Source organism: Malania oleifera, chromosome 5, assembly GCF_029873635.1.
Source record: "Malania oleifera isolate guangnan ecotype guangnan chromosome 5, ASM2987363v1, whole genome shotgun sequence".
Taxonomy (NCBI): Eukaryota; Viridiplantae; Streptophyta; class Magnoliopsida; order Santalales; family Ximeniaceae; genus Malania; species Malania oleifera.
Window position 1 is genome coordinate 44,654,188 of NC_080421.1, and position 25,864 is coordinate 44,680,051.

Sequence of the window (25,864 nt, forward strand, 5' to 3'; positions counted from 1 at the left end):
AAGGGCCTTGTTGAAGATTCTTCGGCAATTTCCTTTAGAGGTTTTTGGTAGGAGTAAGAATGTGGGTTGGTTGTGGTGTTGTATAGCATGTGCTGTTTTGTAAGGGGATCTGGTTGGAACAGAATGCACATATTTTTATTGTAATTTGCCGTTTTGTGGAGGATCTAGTTGGAATGGGATGCACATTTTTACTGGAAAGGGGTTGAAATTTTCTGTGGGACAGGATACATTATATGATGTCTCTTTGGGCTTTTGCAAGGGGGGTGTTTCAAGGGGATGTGTTTTATGGATTTACTGTAGGACTAGGGGGCCCTACTATCTTATTGTGCTGTTTTTTTCTTGTTTATACATTCTTTCTTTATCTAACAATGCCTTTTTCTATAAAAGAAAAAACGTGTGGGAGCGAATAATGCATTATGGTCAGAATGAAAAAGTTGGGATTGTTCCAGGAAGGTGATGGTATGGAGGTATTTTGGTACCAGACCCAAGGAGTTGGGGCCACTGTCATGTCTCATAAAGGTGCTAGGGTAGGGAAGGAGTAATATTTTGGAATGCAAGATATATGAAATGTAATTTCAATAATGTAAGGAGTAGCAACAGAGAGAAGATTAAACTGGATAATAAAGAGATTAATAGCACTGATAGATTTAGATATCTTTTGGGTAAAATGGAGGAGTGCGTCAGGTGTGTTGTGTGATTGTAGAATACCCTTAAAATTAAAAGGAAAGTTTTATAAGATAATTACAAGGCCAGCTGGCCAGCTATGCTTTATGGTTCAGAATGTTGGGGAGCTAAGAAACAATTTGTACAAAAAGTGAAAGTTGCTGAGATGCGTATGTTAAGGTGGATGAGTGGTTTAACATTAAATGAAAAAGTAAGCAATGAGCATATATGCAATAATTTAGGCATAGCACCGGTTGAAAGCAAGATAAGGGAGGGGCGGCTTGGATGGTTTGGGCATTTGAAACGCAGGCCTAGCAGAGCACCTGTGAGGAGGAGTGAGTTATTGTTTTTGGCATGAAAAGGGGTAGGGGTAGGCGTAAAATAACTTTGAATGAGGTAGCGAGAAAGGTAGCCCTTAATTTAATAGTAGAAATGGGTGAATTGGTGGAAAAGATTCATGCAACTGACCCCACCTAGTGGGACTTGAGGCTTGTTGTTGTTGTTGTAATGTTTTTTCATCGCTAACATGTTAACACATTGTTCCTCTTGATGCGCAGGCACTAATCCATCTGGAATCAATTCTTCCACTCCCAAAACGAATTGATTATCTAGATTCATTGGTTGATAAGTTCATAGTGCCCAACCCTGAAAGCCCAAATTCTACAACTCCTGCTGAAAGGGAGGAGATATCTTGCATCTTTTTGGAGGTATTGATTTTCTGTTATGCAGATTTAGAATGGAGAAAGTTCATTGATTCTGTAATGTAGCTTATGTAGTTAGATATGCAGCTCTTATTTACTAAAGAGTGAGAATAGTTTTGTATGAATGAGGTCTTAAACAATATGTAATTTAGTCATAGGCTTTTGTCCTGGTAAATTCCATAGTTTGCTATAAGAAGATATTTACTATTCTTGTGCTTCAATGAGAGTAGAGACTTTCATGGAATCATTTATCTTCACTCAAGGACATGAGACAACTATTTATATCTCTATACTTTATTTGATTGTTTATAATGCCTGGAAATAGAATTTGTTAATATTTTCCTAAAATAACTTGTTTTTATTGCATTAGCTGAGTTGCTTTTGTATTGACTTATGTATGGATCTGATCTGGGTCTAGTATTTGCCAACTCATTATTATGTTAGGTTGGAAATTGCACTCGTGACCGTCATGCAGTTTGTCATGTTTTTTGCTCTATTCAGGCATTAATGTGCAATGTCTATTATATTATTATGTAGAATGTTAGAATTTATGCATTTCATAGCTGTTGTTCCTGTAACATAACTATGCTTCCAATTTGAAATTTATTGAGTGTTTGATGTTGAAATGTCTTACGAATTATTTGATTGCTTTTGGGGACTTAATGTTGCCTGATGGGTCAAATGAATTTGCAGTTCTTGGATCTCTTTGGAGATGCAGAAACTATCAAGAAGGCTGATGACAGGCATGCTAAGCTCTTCTTACAGCACAGGAGTACGTCAGAATTGAAGAAGCGTCATGCGGAGGATTATCTAACTTCAGACAAAGCAAAGTTAGCCAAACATTATTCTGGTGTTCTATCACCCGCCCAGTCATTGATGGGTGCGTATCCTAGTGCTCAAAATCAGTGGGCAGCTGGTTATGGTTTGCAGCCTCAGGCTTGGCCACAAGTTACACAAGCACAAGGGCAACCTTGGAATCCTGGGTATGCCCAACAGGTATGGTTTCCTCTGCTGAATAGTATTTCTAATTTCTCACTTGTTTAATATTATTTGGAATGCTGTGAAATGTTGGGTTGTGAAATGCTCAGCATCATTTGAAAAAAAAAATACATCCTTATTGCGCAGATTAGCTATTGGTTCCTATTTAGTTTCACTTTACTAGATGGTTGCTTTGGAAACAGAGAAATTTTATGGCTTGAGTACTTGGCCAGAGGGAGCTTGTCACCTTGGGGATCAGGTGTATTTGATGATCACTGTGTTAAGCATCTAGAGCTGACTGTTTTTAGTGTTTCCTTTGTTAAGCGCGTTTAGTTACGCATCACAAAGATCTCAAGAACGCCATGAAATACAATGCTAAGAGTGACTTGACTGATAATTGGACACTGAAGACTGCATTACATGTGCTTAAATAACACTATTTTGTGTTTACTTTTAATATTAATTTGTTAATGTACATAAAAATATCGTCAAGAATTTGTAAAGTTTCGGTCTTTAAAAAACTTAAATACTTTGAGAAGTGGAGAAGGTAAAAATGAATTCATTGCTTGTATTAAAGCTAAACAAAAATGTAGCTAGGTTAAGCTTATTATTCATGGAATGAATTTCTTCTACATTTTCAGTTCAATGAAATTTTGTTGTATAATTATTCATCAATATAAAATACATTTTAGCAATGGAATAATATGGTCACTAATTCCCCAGAACAAGGGCTTTGTGTTTGATCCCTTTGCGAGAATGAGCAGGATTGAATCCTAGTCTTGCCATTTCCTCTTCCTGGGTTCACTCCCATTCATACCTTTGGATTAGTTGTGTTGGAATCAAAATCATTGGGGCATCTGGTACTTCGTTTTTGTTGGTTATTGTAACATAAGTGCAATCTTTTTGGTGTTTTAAATCACAAATCCTGCTCCTACAACCTGTATTCCCATTCCCGGATTTCCTCACAAAACTGATTCTCAGTTTTTTCATTCCCATTCCATGGAACCACTCCCAGATCCCAGTTGTACAATTCCAAAATAAAAAATAAAAAATGAGAGACTCACATAAAGAATATTTTTTGATGATTGGATTCTTATGGGATCATGATCTGAGTCCTGGGACCATATGATCTTTACAATCCTATGAGATTCTACAAACATTATAGAATTTTGGTGTAATTTAAATGATTTTCTTTTTTCCAATTTAATATGTTTAATAATCTCTATTTCGTCTGGCACCAGAACTCAAAGAAAAAGAGATCAAGTATATGCCCCAATAGATGAATAAAAAAAAAAAAAGGAAGAAGAAAATCAGTACGTGATGGAAAGAAACACTTATAGATGCGCTTTGGTCTACTCTAGGCCAAGCATATGCTCACTTTATGAGTTTTGATTTCATCTATTTTATAAATTTTTATGTCCCTGATATCTGATTAGATGATTTCTTAATCCACTTTTCTCTTGCCCACTGTTTATTTTTTTTTTTAAAGATAAAAAGACGATATATTAAGAGAAAAAAGAATACAAACAGTAGAGGACAAGAAATCTCTTGAATCTTAATGTTGCTTCATTCTCCAATACTATTAAGTTTGCTTTCTTCCACAAAGTATTAGACATCAATTAAAATAAGTGCCACTGTAGATTTATTATGGATTTTACAACAAAGATATCAACGAACTCTTAAATTCCACTTTTACTGATCCTTTTTTTAGAAGTTTCATATGGTCTTGATCCATAAAAATATAAGTATGCAATTATGTAACTTTATAAGAATATTTTTATTTCGTAGCATTTATCCCTAATCCCTTTTTAGGCTTGGTTCATTATTCACATTTGCCAAAAATTCTTAGAATGCTAGATTGATGCGTAATTTTTTATTTTTCTAATTTTTAGAATCTTAAGATTTGACCCTTAGAACCTCATAATCATTCAAAGTAGGATTTTGAATTTAAAAACATCGATACCATTCGTAATCAAGAATTAGATTTATTATTCATTGTTGGCATGTGGCTCAAAGTCCTTTGAACTTTTAATATGATAATATGCAAATGAAGGATGTAATGTTGTAAAGGTGGAAGTATAATAAATGAACCACTGATTCCCTTTGCTTCAGCATGACACAATGTAAATGAAAGCTGAGGCTAATGCCCCATTCTTGGTCCCCCCAGACATTTTCGTCCCAATTCCTATGGTATCACTCAAATATTTCTATATTTTTTTGGATAAAAGAAGATGATTTTATTAATATCCAAAAAACAGAGTACATGACTTCGAGTCGGGGAGTCCTCGTTGGAGATCCAGAGGACAAAATAAACAAAAAAATACACCAGAGAAATAATGACAATATGAGTATTAATTACAAAAACCTAGGCTCCCAATCTCCTATGATGTGAGACATTGATAAATCTTAAAAAAAGACCAAGACTGTGCACCCAAAAGGTAGTGGGAAATATCACTCTATCTCATATACTCTTGAGAGGTTGAGCGACCTTTAAAAATCCTAGCATTCCTCTTAATCCACAAGGTCCAAAGAATTGCAAAAATGCCACAATCAAAAGAGAGCTCTACCATCTCTTTTTTGTTTTTTTCTTTCCAAAGCCTTTGAAGTTCCAATAATAGCTCCCCCACCTACCTTGATGCCACCCACTCTTCCCCCACATAAGAAAAGAGGGTGTTTCAAAGCTGCGATGCCACCTTGCAATGCATGAAGAGATCGTTTCATTGCATTCACAACATATGATGCATATTTTAGGACTAAGAGCCTTATAGGGCCTTCTTCTTTGAAGCAAAATATGTGTGTATCCTTTCCAATGTCACGGTCTAGGCAAAGGCCCGTATCTTCCTAGGCACCTTAGCCTTCCAAAGAATGTAGTTCCAAGGGGAAAAAGGTTAGGGTATGGGAATTTCAAAAGGTGTAAGAGAAAGAATTTTGAAGTCAACATACCTGATGAATCACTCTCCCACAAACTCAAATCCTCTCTAATGTAAGGAATATATTGGTCTAGTAAAGAAAGTAGGATAGTGAGCTCATTGACCTCTCTTTCATTGAGATTCCTAAAAAGATAGAAATCACATGAAGGAGAATTCCCTTAGAAGAAATGAAGGAGCTAATGGAGCGCAATGAAAGCTTAATAGATGAGGAACCTTCAGCTCCAACAAGGAGTCTCCCACCTGTACATCCTCCTAGAACTGAACTTTGTTACTATTACCCACTTTGAATTTGTTGAGAAGAAAGAACTAACAAGCTATCTGGGACATGATTTTGTTACCTTGCATCGGCTGAGAGGAAAGAATATACCTTTCACTTGGGGCCGTGCGACACTCATTAGCGCGTGCGACACTCATTAGCGCTTCACTCTTTGACACCTCAATTTATTACCTCTAAGCACCTCTCGGCTAACTAGGTGGTCTCTCCTACGCTCCCCCGGCCCCCCTTAAAAAAAGATTTGGATAGAGCGAAGCGCTAATAATAGTGGCTCAGCCCCCAAGTTAAAAGTATGACCTCTTCCAAACTTCCATCCTAGCTATTTTTTTAGCACATGATCCCAAAAGGCTTTAGAGTTTGGGCTACCTCCTAGAAGAGAGGCTGAGACAAGATAGGGGTGGGGGGGGCATTTAAGGGAATCCCAACCTGCTATAAAATAGAAGTTCTAAAAGACCCTCTCCATGTGTTGATGTTGGCAATCCCTCATGGACAAATTGTTTTTAATCCTGAATTTTGCTCAAAGATTTTGAGCAACAAAATGACTTGAATTTTGCTAAATTGTCCTCAAGGAGCAGGGTGTCATTAGTGACTGGAGGTTGGAGATCTCAACTTCCTTGCTCCTATATCCCTATAGGAGCAACCTGCTATAAAATATAAGTTCTAAAAGACCCTCTCCATATGTTGTTGTTGGCAATCCCTCATGGACAAATTGTTTTTAAATCCTGAATTTTGCTCAAAGATTTTGAGCAACAGAATGACTTGAATTTTGCTGAATTGTCCTCAAGGAGCAGGGTGTCATTAGTGACTGGAGGTCAGAGATCTCAACTTCCTTGCTCCTATATCCCTATTGTTTTAAGAGTAACATATCTTTCATTGTTAAGAAGTGGCCCAAAGTCCTTCGAACATTCTGTATGACTTAAATAAAGGTTGTTAAGGTGCAAGTAAAATGTTAACGAGAAGCATCTCTAATTTCTAATTTTCATGGTGAGTCATTTGAACATGATCAAGTGGCTAGTCAACCATACAACATAGGTTCGACCTTCAATTAACCTCTTTTGTTTTTGATTTACAGAAATTTGGACCTTGAGGGGATTGATGCCTAATAGTATACAACAACAACAATAAAAAGCCTTAAGTCCCAATATTTGGGGTTGGCCATATGAATCCTCTTCCACCAATTCACACGATAGAGGGAATTTGCTTTGACCAACCGAAGAGCTATTAAATCCTTCCTCACTACCATATTCCATGTTATTTTAGGCCTGTGCATTTCTCTTCTAGCACCATTTACAATGACTAGCTTGCTCCTCCTCAGTGGTGCACTAATTGGCCTACGTTTCAAATGCCCAAACCATTGAAGCCGCCCTTTCCTTATCTTGTTTTATATAGGTGCTATGTCCAACTTTTTGCAAATATTTTCATTCCTTTTTTATCCTTTAATGTTATACTACTCATCCACCTTAGCATGCACATTTTGGCCACTTTTACTTTCTGAATGTGTTTCTTAGTTGCCTAGCATTTTGATCCATAAAGCATGGTTGGTCATACAAATGTTGTATAGAACTTTCCTTTTAATTTTAATGGCATTCTATGATCGCAAAACACACCCAATGCAATCCTCCATTTTACCGAATCTACTTTGACTCTATATACTTTATCCTCTTCAATTTTTCACTCATCTTGCATAATATAACCAAGATGTGGGAATCTATTAGTGCTGTTGATTTCTTGATTATCATGTTTAATCTTGTGCTCACTATTTCTCCTTGCATGGATGAAATTGCATTTCATATAATTTGTCTTGTTTCTACTTATCCTAAAACCTCTAGACTCTGATGTTGCTCTCCAAAGTTCTAGCTTGGATTCTATTCCACTTTCTATCAGCCAAAACAGTATTATCTGCAAACAATATACACCATGAGATCTTGTTTTGGAAATTCCTAGTCAATTCATCAATCGCTAAAACAAACAAATAGTGGCTAAAAGTAGAAGCTTGATGTATACCTATTGTGATTGAGAATTCTCTAGATTCTCCTCCTACAACCTTAATGCTAGGCTTTCTCTATCATGCATATCCTTAATAATATCAGTATATTTGCCGCATACTCCCTTCTTTTTAAAAACCCACAATAGAACTTCTCTAGGTACTCTATCATATTCTTTTTCTAAGCCAAATAAAGACCATATGCAAGTCCCTATTTTTTCCTTGAACTTTTTTGTTAATCTTGTTAGTAGGTAAATAGCTTCAATTGTCGATCTCCTAGGCATAAAGCCAAATCGATTCTCTAAGAATCCTGTTTCTATTCTTATTCTTTGTTCAATTACCCTTTCCCACAGTTTCATTTTATACTTGTATGACTCATAAGTTTAATTGCTCAAGATCTAATTTTGTGAATAAATATCAGATTTTTTTTTTTTGTTCTTTTGCTCATTTGGTACTTGTATAATTTAAGCTTTCAAATTTGGTTTTCATTAAACAACTTATTAAAATATCTTTGCCACATCGTTTATGTCTTCTTCTTTTACCTAGACATTATCATTCTCATCCTTTATGCAACTTACGTTCAACATGAGAATGATAAGGCCTTGGTAGAGGAGGAAGACATAAAAGAGAAGTGGTGAAGATACTTTGAAGATTTGGGAATGTTGGTAATTTGAGAACATGGTGCTCTCAACACTTCTTAACATTATATATGTATCTATATTAGGCAAACTTCTGGTGACAAAGAACCCTATTTTTTTTAAATAAAAAATTATCTCTTATTATAATTTATTAGTTTCTATTTTATTAATTTTCTTCTTTACTTTTCCCTAATGAAGTACTTTGCATTCTCTATTTGCGAACTATAAAGAACAAATTTAATGTGCAAATGAATAAATATCCTAATGTCCTTTAAGTCCATATTTTTTCTGTTTTTTACATTACATGTACATATATCGCTATTATCATGATTGGTGCCATATTTTTCTGTTTATTATACCTCTTCTCTTAGAACCTACACACATAAAATCTTGGCTGCATCCTTGATTGTTGAACTTTAATTTTTATAAAATCTTGAAAAAAATACCTTTAATATGTTTATTGTCTAAAATTAACCATTTGATCATGAATTTCAGAACTATTGAGTTAGCAACATAACTCAACCTAATGCAATTTTTTCAGTATTCAGGCCTTGTTATTTTGTATTTTGCAAATCTCAAGTTATGATGTCTCTGCCTTGCATGTCAAAGCAGAACAAGTCTCTGGTTACTGAGTGTTTGTACCAGATGTTTTTCTTGGGCCCCATCTCAGTGTGCAATTTAGAAGAGCAAATGAGAAAGAAAGAAAAAGGGGCTGTCACAATAATAGATCGATATTTTTGGATTTTGAACTTGTACACCTTTTTGAGTTGAGAAGGGGAGCTTAGGCGCAACGGTAAGGTTGTTGCCGTGTGACCTGGAGGTTACGGGTTCGAGGCATGGAAATAGCCTCTTGCAAAAATGTAAGGTAAGACTGTGTACTATAGAGTCACTATGGTCCATCCCTTCCCCGGACCCCGCATATACGGGAGCTTTGTGCACTGGGTTGCCCTTTTTATACCCTTTTGAGTTAAGTATGGTTGACTTGAAATATATGGAAATTGATGAGTTTTATGAAAAATAATCTCATTATTCCCCATAAATTAATATATATATAATCTTATTTGATTAACTTTGGACATATAAAATAAACAGTCTCACATATACAGTATCAAGTATTTCATAGTATAAAAACAAGTATTTGTAAAGGCATTTTTGTGTGCATCTATCTTTGGTATTAATGATTAGGGGAACTGCTGTTGTTAGGAAATAATTATTGCTTGGTAGATTATTTTGGTTCTATTTATGTGGAAGTATAATTAATAAGAATCCCTAGAGATGGTGAGCCTTGGTACATTCGTAAATTTGCCTCATGGTAACTTGGACGTCATGCGTTCATGTTGGGAAAAGCCTATCCACATGTGGGTTAAAACAGTGTACATCTGACACTAGCTAGACCTACATTGGCAAGAGCCTCCACCATTGATCAAGCTTCACTTTTTTATAAGATATCCTGGAGTTGTGTTGTAAATTCTTACATTTAAGTTTATGGAATTTGATACAAGTCCTAAGGTTGGATGATGATTTCCATGATTGTATGAACAAAGCATGCTTTAATTGAGCAAAATTGATTCAAGTATTTTTATTGATCGTTTAAACTGTTTAAATTTTCTATTTTATTTCTTGTGTTATTTAGGGTTACAATGCGTACAGTTATGGAAGTAGCTATACCCACCCACAAGTACCCACAACAACACCACAGACTGCTGGTTATGGTGCTTATCCCACAACATATCCTGTCCAGGTAGCAAAGTATTTTGCATTTATGAGATGCAGTCTGGGAAACTTGAGATGTTCATATTGCATAAGTTTGACACTTCTAATCATCCTATATCAATTTTCTCATGAATCATGAAGCTTGTTAGAGGATCATTTTGGAATAGCTTTAGTGTAGGTGATACAATATGAAATTATTTCTATGATAACATGCAACGCTTTAAATTATTTCTATGATAACATGCAATGCTTTGTCTGGGAGGCAATATTTGATCCAAAATCATCTTTGGAAGAAGCTTCAATGATCAACTTCCTCCATGAGCATTTTAGGTTCAAAATCAATATTCAACTCCAAGAATGTGACTAAATAATCAGATTGTTGATAGCTACCGTAAAGCTAATTTTTATAAGGCAAGCATATGTTAAGCATACAGGGATAGAGGTAAAAGGCTTAGACATGGCTAAAAACAAAACAAATATCAAGAGAAAAGGATCCGGATAAATTTACAGAAGTTAATACATCTACCCCTATTATCAAAATAGATGCTTGTGACCATGAAGCCAGCAGGAAGAGTAGAATGGATAAAAAATGAATTCATTTGTAGCCCTACAGATGAGATTCCTGACTAATTTTACACTATTAAGTCACTTTCAATCAAAACTTGTACAGGCAAAGTTAACTTTGACCAGTCCCTGTTGTATGTTAAGTAGCTTAAGTTTTTGTGCAACACCTATGTTAAATGATGTTGGAGGATTTTTCTGCATCTACCATCCCATTTATGTTGAAAGAACAAAATAGAAATAAAATTAAATAAAGAAGCTAATAAAATCAGAAGAAAAGACGTAATCATTACTCTTCAATGACTTATTGCTGGCTGTAGGCTTTAGTAACAAAATTATGAAGTGCATTGTTCAATTGTGAAGGATATATATTTCCTGTCATAGTACAAGTTCAAGATTCTTTTGTTGGTTTTTTAAAAAAGATTTAGGGATCTGTTATATCTCACCTTATAGAAACTGCAGCATGCATATGATGTCATGATTCAGCTGGGACAGGTTAAAATGTTCATAGAATCATACAATCTAATGATATCTTACTTTACCATAATGATTATGATCCTATATAGCTTCACAAATTGTTAGGTTAGGGATTCTACAGTACTTTTAAGTTTTATTTTTACTAAATTGCACTGTAGACTTGGTATTTTCCCTATATAAATTCTGCAAGGGGTGGACAATTTCGAAATCATTTGGTTTTATATAATTTTAACAAAATTATGGAGTTAAAAATTTATCTTTAGATTGATGTTCATTAAGTGGTTCAAACAATTAAAACATCAATATTTAGGTTGTGGGTGCAAGCAGAGATTTAAATACACGTATTTGATGATAAGAATGGCTTCGCGATTTTAATGTTGGGATTATCTTGATTGATCTTAATGAAACAAATAGTGGCTTGGATGTTGGCAATAATGTAAATAAGCTGCTTGATAGTTTGGTTTTTGTGAATTATTTGCTAATTTTATAATATTTAAGTATTCAAGTTGTATGGTTTTTTATTGACTAATTTGTGTTAAAAATTATGCTTTTCTTCTGTTTTTCTGATCAGTATTCCTTTTTCATTATGAGCCAACTTGATTGAATTAGGAATGCAACAAGAACACTCGATTCTTTGTTACATGAGGGCAATACCGTATGGGCAACTAATTTTTCTAATCCTGACCATTAAGTAAATATTTTTTTTCAGGTTTGTAATATTTAAGTTTTTGAAAAATAGTATATAAATGAATTTTTATGTATTTTTGAATTAGTAGAATCTTATGATCCTTGATCTGATCCTATAAACATTGGCTGTGGATATAGATGTTTCTTGTATAATTTAATAGAAACTTTGGCTTCTCATGTCAGTCATTAATCGCTTGACTCGTGTTATATGAAGTGACAAACAGAAATTTTTGCAGAATTTTTAGACTATGTGTGATGTTGAATTTTGTCTTCAATTCCCTAAATTTAGGTAGTTTTTCTAATAGTATGATTTATGAGACATCAAGTGCCACGTTGAAGTACGAAGCATGTTGTTGAGTCTATTTTGTTGTTATATGTATCATTGGTGCCCCTTAAGAAATTGTTTTTGGTTTGTGTAAGCTTACTTCAGTCTATTTACTATTATGATTTCGTGTTGCTATTTGCATTGATTTGGGAGTTGATGGTTGTCATTGATTTTAGCAGACATTCCCTCAACAAAGTTACGCACCCCCTGCCACAGCAGCGGCAGCGGCGGCAGCTGCTGCGCCAGCTCAGCAACCAGTTCCTCAGGCGTACTATGGGAGCTATTACTGAGCATGCCAGATTAGAGTACTCTCCCAGTTTTGGCACCTGTAAACTAGTCTTCCTCTTCATCATCTACATCTCACCACCAAAATTGAGTTCCAACACCTTGGGCTTTTTAAACGTGGTGTCATATTGCCAACAAGTACACGGTGACGGATTCAAACAAGTAGTGATTGACCTAGATAATTAAATGCGTAGTAGAGAAATTGTATCTTATCTATTTTCATTTTGCACGTTCTCTATCTGCCTGCAGATGCAAATTTGGATGCGGTGTCAATGTGTACATACTTACAATAGGGAAGAGCTTTGGTATTTTTCAACCGAAATTTTGTGGTTGTAAGTTTTTAAGGGTGGTGCTGTTTGAAATGCCTATTCGATCCAGGATGGTGGTGGTGGTGGTGGTGGTGGAGGTTGTTTTGATGATCCGACTACTGATTGTTTTTTCAGGCTGCAGTGAAAGGAGCTATGTTATAACTTGTCCATCCATTCTCAGTGAATGATTCATTGTTTGCCTGTTTTCATTTTGGTGAGTTCAAATAAAAGGAGGATTTAAAAAAGTTAATAATAATACAGACCCAACATGAGAAACAGCTAAGGACTGCTGGCTGGTCCCATAAATGTTTTCTCGCGTGACATGCAAAGCCTTGGGAAAATATGAGATTGATTGGTAAAAATTGACTAATAATTGTTGTGGAAAGCTGAGATCAATGAACAGAAGATTGGGATTTTTCTTTGTAGTTATGCATGGAGAACTTTAAAAAATGTAGCAGTTCTAAAATCATAGCAGTTTGATAAATAGACCTTCACAAATGAGCCGACTCGCTTTTTATCGCTTATAAAATCACTTTTTGGATACAAAACAAGATACATTGGAGGCTTTCAAAGGATGAGCCATGACAGCATTGTATGATTGGCTTGTGAGGAAGAATTTCATCCTCAAATGATCAAATTGGATTTCCGTAAGTTTTGATTCCACCCTACAAGAAACCATTAAGCTAGTTTTGGTGCGTGAAAATGGAATGGTATTTCTCCGACCCCTATTTGACTCCCGCAATGATTTGATTTTTGCCATTCTTAGTGCATTTTTATAATATTGCTCGATCTTCTTTGACCATTTACGTCATTTCATGTTTCTTTTTATTATCAAAGCTGGTATCATCAAACATGAAAATGAAAACGGGAATGAGATGTCCATTGTAGTGTCATTACAAACAAATCAAACAATAGACACTATTTAAATTCCATAACATTCACTCATTTCTCACTCCCGTTGCATTTCCCTATCAAACACAACATTTTCTAGTTTGGAAGCGAACACGAAGAAGTATTTATGATACAGAAGATTCTGTAAATTAGATAAACAACTTGCAATGAAAATCCAAAAACTAGGATTTGTTGCCATTGAAGTCGAATCCTAGAGCATGAGCACCAAAGAGGTAGTTTGTGAGAACATTATTTTTGAACTTTCTCATGATTTTAAACTTTCAATTTGGATTTATGTACATTTGAAAGAAATTTATTATAATTTTAAATTATATTTTGTTTCAATTTATATAAATTTAAATTCAAATTTCAAAATTTTTGCTACCAAATAAGCGTCAAATTTGAAATAAAAATAATGTTTAATGAGATTTTAAAGAAAGAAAACACTCTTCCAACCCCATGAAGAGATTGTTTTAGCAACAAGTTGGGTTTTTATTGTGGAAGGCAACAAGGGCTTGCAATATTAATAGAAAAGGGAATTATCTGGAACTCTCTAACCTTGCTTCACCAAAATCTCAAAAAAAGAAAAGATAATCACTCCTCCAATTCCATCTACTCTAGTTTATTTTATTTAGAAGTTATGAGGTCCTAGGTGTTAGGACCCTGTGAGCATCCAGATCAAAGTTACACCAAGATTTTTACGTTGTTCAGTCAAGAACGACCTACGTCCACGGAGCACACACTAAAATTCACTAACTCGCCGGAAAATATTACAATTCTCTTTCTCTCTCTCTCTCTCTCTCTCTCTCTCTCTTCTTCCCTTCTTGCTCTTTGCTCTCTCTGAGCTACTCTGCACACACTTGTGCTATCTTTGCACTTTTGTGCTATTCTTGCACTACTGTGCTATGTAATACATCTTCCACAGCCCCCCTTTTATAGGCTTGAAATTTTAAATCATAATCAATACAAATAAGTTAAATTGGAAGTTTCAACAAAGAGACAAATTGCACCATAAATTCCACCACGTGAAATTAAATTCACCACGTGTTTTCTGACTCAGCACCGTGTCTCTAGCTGTCTCTTGGCTCCATCTCTAACAATATCCTACTTGGAGACAAAGACACCTTCTCAACCAGTATCATGAATAAATGATGTGCTCATAATATGTGTCTTTAAGCATGAAGACCAATTGAAGTTAAATACAACTTCAGTTCCTCTGTAGTCGTTACCTTCCTATCTGCTCGATTTCTGCGGACTAATTTGATGGCTGTCATCTTCACAACTGGTGTAAAAATACTAGTATAGTCAATCTCGTCTTTCTGCTCGAAGTCTTTGAATACCAACCAAGGCTTGTACCTTCTAGAGCCGTCATGCTCCTCTTCGATTTTGTACACCCACTCGTTGTGAAGGCCTTTGGGCAACTTTCTCGTTCTATTGGAGGTGAGAGATTTTATCTCATCCTTCATTGCAAGCTCCCACTTGCTCGTATCTGCCAACTGACATGCTTCATCATTGCATTCGGGCTCTCCTCCATCTGTAGGAAGTAAGTAATCAATATACCTTCTGTCTAGTATATGAGACCGAGTAGATCTCCTAAGCTCCAAAGCTAGAGTAGGAGACGATGGTGCGACGATCTGCTCCACTGGTTCCTCCACCTGAGGATTCTCGATTTTCTGCTGATGTGTCCTAACACATTCTAAGTGGACCAGTTCTAGTCCCTTCTTCTTTGGGGCATGGGTGTTTATCTGGAAACAAACCCTCTTCTGTTTCGTGACTATACAATCCTCACACATGTCAACCTGCACTGACTGTATATCACTCAATTCTTCTTTTGAGTGTATCACCCTGAATCCTTTCTCGCTCATGTGACCAAGTCGTTGGTGCCAGGTATTGCTGTCATGACTTCCTACAGCAACTGAAATAGACATGGAGGCATTGGAGGTTAGAAAAAGTGTTCCGCTTTTCTTACCTCGCACAATCGTTAGTACACCCTTTGAGACTTTCCATTCATCGCCAATGAATTTCATCGTGTATCCCTCATATGTCAGCTGACCCACTGAGATCAAATTCTTTCTCAAGTCTGGAATATACCTGACATCCTTCAGTTTCCATACTGACCCGTTTATACTGATTTTCACAACTCTCTTGCCGATTATGTCGCAAGGTTGATCGTTGCCAAGGTACACCTTACCAAAATTACCTGGTGTGTACTCCTCTAGGCAATCTCTATAGCATGTGGTATGAAATGAGGCTCCGGAGTCTATGACCCAAGACTTTTGCTTGCTCTCCAAAGAGCTGATCAACATCTCATCATTCTCGGAAGCAATATTTGCTTCTATCTTTGCCCTTGTCTTGAATTCTTTCTTCCGACTCCTACATTGGTTCCTGTAATGATCAGTCTTTCCACAGTTCCAACACTCAATAACTTTAGTGCTCTGGGAAATGTGTCTTGAGTACCTTTGGGATTTTCGGATTAAGACCGTTTGGGCCTAGATCTGCCGCGGTTATTTGATCTTCCATACCTATTTCCTCTGCCTCGACTCTCTATGTTCAAGGCTGAACTCAAATTGGAGCTATGGTTTGGCTGCATTCTTATTTCCTCCGTCAAAATCATGCTGACAACCTCATCGTAGACAAGCTTCGATTTTCCTGTGGAGCTACTGATGGTAGTGACGACACCATTCCAATTTTTACGCAACTGAATGAGAATCAGTAGAGCTCGAATCTCATTATCAAACGTTATCCCAACTGAGGCGAGTTGATCAGACAACTCATTGAAGTTATTCAGATGTCTTCTGAAACTCTCACTTGCAGACATGTTCATCACAAATAGTCTTTTCATGAGATGTACCTTGTTTGCGGCTGAAGGCTGCTCGTACATATTAGAGAGCACATCTATCAGAGACTTGGTGGATGTTATATGCTTGATATTGAACGCCACAGATTTCGACAACATCATTATGATGGCTCCGAGGGCTTTTCGATCAAACAACTCCCACTCGTCCTCATTCATGGATGTTGGCTTACCCTTCAATGGTAAGTGCAATTTCTTCCCAAACAAATAGTCTTCTATTTGCATCTTCCAAAAACCGAAATTGTTCCCATTGAACATTTCGATTTTTGTGCTCTTTTCATTCGACATCTCAATTCACTAATCTAGAGATGGAATTAGCTCAAATAGATAGCACGGTTGGATCCAGAACGATCGAAAACCCTAGAAATGGTTCAAGTCACTTGAAAACGGACCCAAAACGACTCCGAAAAACTCACTTAAAGTTTTGATTAAACTTGGTCAAACTGCTGACGTGGCACCTACTGACGTGACGCTGACGTGGCAGTGGGGGCCCACCTTTTGACATGGAGGTGGGCCCTTGTTGGCGTGGCAGTGGGGTCCACTCGATGACGTGGCAGTGGCCTGTTGACGTGGCGGTTACGCACCGGCAGGTCAGATCCGGGTCGTGAATCGGATCTTGGGTTAACCTGGGTCTGAATCACCTTCCGAGTCGGATCTGGGAGTGTACTGGGTCGGGTGGAGACAGAACGGGTGAAGAAGACGTATGCGGCGCATTGTCGGCACATAAAGAGGCGTCTTGCTCCAGCAAGACGCGTGTAGGCACGTGAACGTTCTTCTGAGCTCGTTTGGAGCTCCGGCTAGCACGCTTCTGTTCGTCTCGGCGATCTGAATGCTATGGTGGCCTCAAAATGCAGTTTTGATCTACTTGATAGAGCTCTGAATTTCGGGATCACTTCCGTTCTGGCTTTTCTGCTCCAACCGGGCTCTGATACCACTTGTTAGGACCCTGTGAGCATCCAGATCAAAGTGACACTAAGATTTTTACGTGGTTCGGTCAAGAACGACCTATGTCCATGGAGCACACACCAAAATTCACTAACTCGCCGGAAAATATTACAATTATCTCTCTTCTTTCTCTCTCTCTCTCTCTCTCTCTCTCTCTCTCTCTCTCTCTCTCTCTCTCTCTCTCTCTCTCTCTCTCTCTCTTTCTCTTCTTCCTTTCTTGCTCTCTGCTCTCTCTAAGCTACTTTACACACACCTGTGCTATCTCTGCACTTTTTTGCTATTCCTACACTACTGTGCTATGTAATACATCTTCCACAACCCCACTTTTATAGGCTTGGAATTTTAAATCATAATCAATACAAATCAATTAAATTGGAAGTTTCAACAAAGAGATATATTGCACCATAAATTCCACCGCGTGAAATTAAATTTACCCCGCGTTTTCTAGACTCAACAACGCATCTCCAGCTGTCTCTTGGCTCCATCTCTAACACTAGGATTGGGCATGGGTCAGTTGACTATTCAATTTGAACGGTAAACAAACTAATTATTTGGTTTATCAAAATAAGGGAACTATAACCAAACTATTTTAAACGATTAACCTAAATTTAGTTAGCCAGTTTTTAGGCCGATATCCAATGGTTTAATTGAACCGAACCACTAGATTCAATTTTGTTTTTTAAGGTGTGACTCTTATACTTGGAGTTTCATAAACAAAGGAAGGAAGGGGGTTGCACAACAAGGACTCGTCGACGAGTGTCTTGTGCTCGTCGATGAGTAGATCCCGAGAGTAAGGAAAACTCAAAGTTTTTGAGATACCGAGAGCAGAAAAATGGAGTCGTCGACAAGTGCTTCTGGGTTGCGAGCTGATTTTTTGAATTTTGAATTTGAACATTGGGGTGATTGGGTAATTGGAGGGAAACCTCCGAGGGACTGTTATATATGTCATTTTAGGCGTGTATTGACAAGATAGAGTGATCATTTGTGAAGTGTATTGTGTACTTTGATATTTTCTTAGTTAAATTCTTGTGCCATTACTTCCGTGGATGTAGGCTTTGCCAAATCACGTAAATCTTATTGTTGTGCCTGTTGTTTCTTATTTACTGGTTGGGTTTAATTTACTTGTTTGGATTGGAAGGAGGGAAATACTGAAAAGCATGAGGGGATTTTGAAATCAGCACATGTGGTTCAAGAATGAGGTTTAGTTTGCAACGATGGTGATGTTCTTTTAGTTTCATCGAGGTCGGATAACCTTATAGACTCTTGGATACTTGACTCGGCATGTTCGAACCATATGACTCCAAACAAGGAGTCGTTCAGCACTTACAAGTTAGTGAATTCAGGTTCAATTTTTATAGGTAAAGATATTTTTTGTAAGATCATTGACATAAGAAGTGTTAAGATAAAAATGTTTGATGGTGCTATGAGAACTTTGAACAATGTAAGACATATACTGGAGTTGAGGAAGAGTTTGATATCACTTGACACTTTGGATTGTAATGGTTTGAATTAAAAGTTTGAAGGTGGAGTTAGGAAAGTTTGGAAAGGAAATCTGATGGTGATGAAAGGGCAAAAGCTAGTTGGGAATATCTATACACTGCAGGGAACTACAGTTATAGGTGGAGCTGCAGCCATAGATGCTCAATCTGATGAGACCATCATGTGGCATATGCATCTTGGGCATATGGGGGAACATGGTGTGAAGGAATTACACAAGAGGAAACTCTTAAAAGGTCTGAAATCATGTCAGCTGTATTTTTGCAAAATTTGTGTACTTGGAAAACAAAACATGGCAAAATTCAAGTCAGCTATACACAAGACGAAGGGTATTCTTGATTATGTGCATTTCGATGGTTGGGGCCCGATTAGAGTTGTATCAAAGGGTGGACATGTGTATCAAGTAAGTTTTGTTAAGATTACTCATGGAAAGTTTGGGTATACTTCATGCGGCATAAGTCTGATAAGTTTGCCAAATTCAAGATTTGGAAGGCTGAAGTGGAAAACCAAATGGGGAGGAGAATCAAATACTTGAGGTTGGACAATGGGACCGAGTACACTGATTCTCGATTTATAGGGTTTTTTGCATAGTAGGGCATTAAGACACTTTATCGTTTGCTAGACGCCTCAGCAAAAAAGTGTGGCAGAAAGGATGAACCAGACTCTGGCTGAAAGAGTTCGGTGTCTCAGGCTTAATGCAAGCCTACAAAAGAAATTTTGGGCCAAGGTAGTTAGTATGACTTGTTTTCTGATAAACCTATCACCAAGGGCGTCATTAGAGGGTAAAGTGCTAGAAAAGGTATGGACGGGAAATGCAGTTGACCACTCCAAATTGAAAGTATTTGGGTGTCCAGCCTATGTTCACGTGTCTAGTGAGGAGAGGTCTAAGCTTGATGCAAAGTCTCGTCGTTGCATATTTTTAGGATATCCAGAGGGTGTGAAGGAGTACAAGCTGTGGCACCCTGTGGCAAATAAGGTGGTGATTAGTAGGGATATAGTCTTTGATAAAAAGGTTATGGTGAAGCGTACTCAAGAGTTTGATGAATAGAAACAAGAGTTAGAAAGCTGGGGCAGTGATGAACATGTTGTGTAGGTGGAGTTGGAAGCTTAGGGCAACAATAATGATTGTGGTCCTATGGTTATAGGGAGCTCTAGCTCGAGAAACCAGCAAGTCGACAATGTTCCTATATGAAGATCCAGACGCACTATCAGGCCTCCGCCAAGGTATGAGTTTGAAGAGTTAGTGTTGTATGCTTTTCAAGAGGTAGTGCATGGTCAGGAGAAAGGTAGGTGGATGGGAGCGATGATTGAGGAGATGAAATCACTACACAAAAATAAAACTTGGGATTTAGTAGAGCTTTTAGATGGGAAGAGACTGATAGGTTGTAAATGGGTATATAGGAAGAAGGAGGCATTTTTAGAAAAGGAAGGAGAGAAATTCAAAACACAGTTGGTGGCAAAAGGATACTCACAGAAGAAGGGGATAGACTATGATGAAATCTTTTCACCTATGGTCTGACATACTTCTATTAGGATTGTGTTGGGGTTTGTAGCTCATTATGATTTTCATTTGGAACAAATGGATGTGAAAACGGTGTTTCTTCACAATGACTTGGAGGAACAAATTTATATGGTGCAACCAAAGGGATTCAATGAACCAGGGAAAGAAAACTTATTTTTCAAGTTGAAGAAATCTCTTTACATGTTGAAACAGTCTCCAAGGCAATGGTATAAAAGATTTGATTCTTACATGATTAAGTTGGTTACAAAATGTGTGAGTATGACTGCTGCGTATATGTGAACAAACTTGATGATGGTTCTCTTATTTTTTTGTTATTGTACGTCAATGATATGTTGATAGTTGTAAAATATCTAATTGAGGTGAATCAGTTAAAGAAATTGTTGCATAAGGAGTTTGACATGAAAAATCTTGGTTCAACTAAGAAAATACTTGGGATGGAGATTCATCGAGACAGAACTGTAGGGAGGTTTTGGTTATCTCAAGGCAGTTATGTACAGAAGGTGTTAGAGAGGTTTAGCATGACTGATGCAAAACCAGTGTGTACACCTTTAACGAGTCATTTTAAGTTCTCTACTGCAGATTGCCTAAGTACGGATAAGGATATCCGGGACATGTCAAAGGTCCCCTATGCTAGTATTGTAAGGAGTTTAATGTATGCCATGGTATGTATGAGGCCAGATTTGGCACATGCTGTGAGTGTGGTAAGTAAGTTTCTCTCTAATCCAGGAAGGCAACATTGGGAAGCTATTAAATGGATATTAAGATACTTATGGGGTACATCGGGTTATGGTATCATGTTCGGCAAGCAACAAAATTGTCCTTTAGTTATGGGTTTTGTAGATGCTGATTATGTAGGGGATATGGATGACAGAAGGTCTACAATGGGTTATGTTTTTACCTATGTAGGAGAACCTATATATTGGATATCCATGGTTTTATCTCTGGTAGCATTGTCCACGACTGAGGCGGAATATATGATAGTTGCCGAAACTACAAAGGAAGCGTTATGACTTTCCAGTTTAGTCAAAGAGCAAGGATTACAACAAGATGGAGTGGTGTTGCATTGTGATAGTCAGAGTGCCATTTACTTGGCGAAGAATCAGGTATACCATGCTAGAACTAAACATATTGATGTGAGGTTCCACAGGGTTCGAGAGTTGATTACTTCAGGTGAACTTGTATTGGAGAAGGTTCACACTTCTGAAAATGTAACGTATATGTTGACGAAATCAGTTACTTCTGAGAAGTCCAAACATTGCTTGGACTTACTCCATGTCTCCAATTGATAGAAGAGAGACAAATGCAATCGAGTTATTTTCAAATTTAAGGTGAAGCAGTTAAACATGTTTTTCTAAATTCTCCTAAAGGGTGTATAATCGCAAAGTTGGAGATTGTTGTTTAAGGTGTGACTCTTATACTTGGAGTTTCATAAACAAAGGAAGGAAGGGGGTTACATAGTAGGGACTCGTCGATGAGTGCCCTGTGTTCATCGACGAGTAGATCCCAAGAGTAAGGAAAACTCAAGAGTTTTTTGAGATACCAAGAGCAAAAAAATGGAGTCGTTTACGAGTGACCAGACTAGCCAACAAGTGGTCTTCTGTGTCTCGTCGACGAGTGCTTCTGGGCTGTGAGCAAATTTTTGGAATTTTGAATTTGAACGTTGGGTGGTTAGGTAATTGGAAGGAAACCTCTGAAGGACTGTTATATATGTCATTCTGGGCGTGTATTGACAAGATAGAATGATCATTTGTGAAGTATATTGTGTACTTTGATATTTTCTTAGTAAAATTCTTGTGCCATTGCTTTCGTGAATGTAGGCTTTACTGAACCACGTAAATCTTGTTGTTGTGCTTGTTGTTTCTTATTTATTGGTTGAGTTTAATTTACTTGTTGCGTTTTTATTCCGCTATGCATCCTATATCCGATAATTATTACAACAAATTTAAAATTTTGAGGTACTACAAATTGACATTTTTCTTGCACTATAATCAACTAATAAATTTTAAGGTTCAAAGATTAAAATTCAATCATCAATAAGAATTCTTAAATTTATAAATTTTAAATTAGTGCCCTACATAAGCTTAAACATATCTACCATGATTGAATGCAAATAAAATTCATAATTCGAGTTCTAATTATATAAGAATAGTATAAAAGTAACCAACCCAAGTCTTAAATTGTCATTTTAAAAAATTATTTAAATTATAATAATTATTAAACTATTATATAGTATAGAATTACATAATATATATTGATATATTTATATATATCGGTTTGGTTCAATTAATTGCGATTATTGTATGGGCCAAATGAAAGCAAATTTTTATGAAAAAAAATGAAAATTTGGAACCAAACAAGTTGGAAATTTGGTCGATTAAATTTGGTTCAGTTTTACCACTTGGTTTGTTTTTTTGGCTTTCTATGCACACCCCTATGAGCTACCCCATAAAAAACTGCTCAAATACTATTTATTTATTTTCCAAAAAGATGATGATAATTTGAAAAGGTATGAGATACACATTGTAAAAATTGCAAAGTTAACTTTAATCATAATTGCCCAACCAAAGAGAGAAAGAGAATTGAATTTCGAGTTTAAAACCTGATCCTAAACCTTAAATCTTAAACCCTATTACACAAGGAATATCCAATGAAATAGAGATAGTAGAACAAGGCTCATAAAACTTATAGAAAATCTTAAAAGGTGGGAGAAAAAAAGTAGTTGATCAGGCACAACATAGAAGAGGGGAGAAAGATATAGAAGGAATTATATCAAAGAGAAAGGAAATTATAAAGAGAGAGTAAAAAGGGAGGTAGTAAGCTAGTTATATTATGTTTTCAAAATGATTAAAAGTTCTTTTACAATAAATATTAAACATATTTATATCCTTTCCAGGTCAAATCTAATTAATTTTATGGTTATAAATCATAAATTCAGAACATTAATCGTAGTAATAAATTTGGGATGTTTTTAAATATGAAAAAGCCTATTTACTACTCCCATTTGGTTTATAGAATTGGGCATGAATTGGAATCAACATATTTAAAAAATTTTAACAAAATTTGATTTAACCCTTTTGAAATGTCTTTTGGATATTCTCTAGAACTTTTATGATTCCAAAAAAATTAGACTTCAAGGCGGTTTTTGATTCTCCTAGCAAAAAATCCACATTTTCTTCAAGTTTAAATAAATAAATATCATTTTTCAAAATAATCACCTATGAAATGGTTTAAGAGTAGAAAATTGAACTTTCTTAAATTTAAGCTTGATTTTAAATTTCATGTTTTTAGATTACTCATTGAAAAATCAAAGTTTTCAATCAAAAAACAAAGTTTTTTCAATTTCAAACAAAAAGTAGTTTTAAGTGGTTTCAAGTGATTTCAAGTGTTCTCAAAATTTTCATCGAAATGTTTTTTAAGAAACCTTTATAAAAATATTTTGATAAACTAAATATGGTCTGATTCCTCTATAGAGGATATGTAAGCAATCTACATGTATAGACACTTAGCCATAACTTTAAAAAACATAACTTCTTTTCTCCTTTTCTCTTGATTTTACCTTCTTTTGTCGTGCAAATATTTATGGTTTTTAAAAGGGTGTAAGGTAGTAAAATTTTCATGAGATTAAGTCTTATGTATAAACTTAATGAAAGCTTTTTCAAATGGGATTAAGGGCCAGAAATTCTTTTTGCAAAAACTAAACAAGAAAAGGAAAAATTGTAGCAGGCAGTCGATCGTCAATTGGAATGTTTTGGTTTTTTCGTTTTTAAAATATTTTTTACCAAAAAATAAACTTCAAATGGGAGACACACAAACTCACGTAAGGTAAGTACGGTGTTACCCTTGCTAGAATGAATTTTTTAGGGTGCTAGATTTTTAAACCTTACTCAAAGGATTAAAGGACTAATTGCTTTATTCACAAAGATGCTCCCTATCAAAATATCTTTTAAAATATATTATTTTATTTTATCTTTTTAAAAACTAAAATGAAGTGGCGAATCTGTTTTCTTGGCAAAAATTGTAAGAAATGGAACCAATAACTTGGTTTTTCTTTACTTAATTTTAATTTACTCACCAAAAATGTTGACAACTAAAATGAGTGATTTGAGTCAATGTCGACAGTTGGTTTCAATTCTAATCCAAATTTACAAATTAAAACACACTTAATCAAGAGATAATCATGCTTAAACATATGAGAGATAATTAAAGCAAAAGACTATATAGTATACTTGAGTAAATATATTTGTTAAAGCATCTATAGTTGTATTTATAAATAAATTTGTGAGAAGAACTATTGAAGCAACTGTTACTGATTTATACACAATATCATAAAGCAACCACTACTGGTTCATACACAATATCATATTATACATATTTTGTCATACAAATCAAATTATTTAAGTTTTCTCAAACATCAAAATCTAATTCCAACTTTAAAACTAGTGTTTTCGAAATCATCAAAATAAAGGGATGTAAACCTTGGATGGCATCCCTTTCACTTTTCTCACCGGCACTATATAATAATTTATTCCTTGTAAATTAGATCACTAAGTAGTGATGAGTTCTCCATGCAAATTAGGATGGTAAGAATATTTTTTTAGCCATTTAGTCCTGATTTGTTGTATCTTATTATCTTTATATATATATTGATTTTCATATTGGGAAAGTAATAAGACAACTAGCATAGCGGATAAATCTTTTCAAAAAATTAAATCTGTGACAAGTAAAAATAACCAACCAACAATAATAACAAATCACACACCAAAATAGGAACACCACAATTTTTAACGTGGAAAACCCTTCCAATGTGAAGGGTAAAAACCACGGGGCCTATGAGACCCAATAAATTTTCCACTATAATAGAGGCAAAAATTACAGCAGTACAATCACCAAAAATGCTCACAAACTTAGAGCAAAAAATGATTCCCAAAAGAATCGCGATAAAATAAGAATAAGCGAAAAGAAGTCACATGAATGCAGTTACTATCAGTACTACAAAATCAGGTCCTCCAAAGCTTTGAAACAGATTTCCACCGTCCAGATCGAAGGTCAATAAATCCTAAATGTGCTCTCCAAATTTTAGCAAAATCGGATTACAAAATACCTTCCAATCGTCGAGTTGATAAAGACTGCACAACACACTACTATTGCCTCACACACTACCCCACACACTTTTTTCTTTCCTTGTTGTGGCGCTCCTCCACGCTGCCACAATCCTTTAATTTGCCCTAATGGGCTTCAAGCACATGGGTCTCCTTTTTTTTTTTTTTTTTTAATTTTCTTATGTGGGCTGGACCCAACAAATCTCCCCTTATAGTCCGTAAGAGGAAGGAGACATTCATTAAGATTATCAAACAATTTTGATACCAGCTGCCTCGGCATAACTCAAGCTTCGCACGAAGCACCACCTTTGTCATCAAATCAACAACATTCTTATCAGTGTGAATCTTCTCAAGTTCAAGCAACTTAGAATCCAAAAACATCTCGAATCCAATGATATCTCACATCAATATGTTTTGATTTACCATGAAAAGTTGAATTCTTACTGAGATGAATAACACTTTGGTTATTACAAAATAACACATACCTCTTCTGAGTGAATCCAAGTTCACGAACCAATTTCTTCATCCACAA

The 25,864-nt window shown here is 35.9% G+C and overlaps 1 protein-coding gene across 9 annotated transcripts in view; it reads left to right on the plus strand.

The window, feature by feature from the left end:
• Positions 1-12,538, plus strand: part of LOC131155145 (pre-mRNA-processing factor 39-1) — a 33,609-nt gene extending 21,071 nt beyond the window's left edge. For 2 of the 9 annotated variants that reach the window (XM_058108077.1, XM_058108078.1), the window contains exons 11-14: positions 1,221-1,370; positions 2,058-2,360; positions 9,802-9,909; positions 12,108-12,538. In XM_058108077.1, coding sequence (XP_057964060.1) covers positions 1,221-1,370; positions 2,058-2,360; positions 9,802-9,909; positions 12,108-12,221 — 675 coding nt within the window. In that variant the 3' untranslated portion in view covers positions 12,222-12,538. The remainder of the gene's footprint in view (positions 1-1,220; positions 1,371-2,057; positions 2,361-9,801; positions 9,910-12,107) is intronic. The other 7 variants (XM_058108079.1, XM_058108080.1, XM_058108083.1 and 4 more) reach the window with 5 other exon arrangements.
• Positions 12,539-25,864: the final 13,326 nt, after the last annotated feature.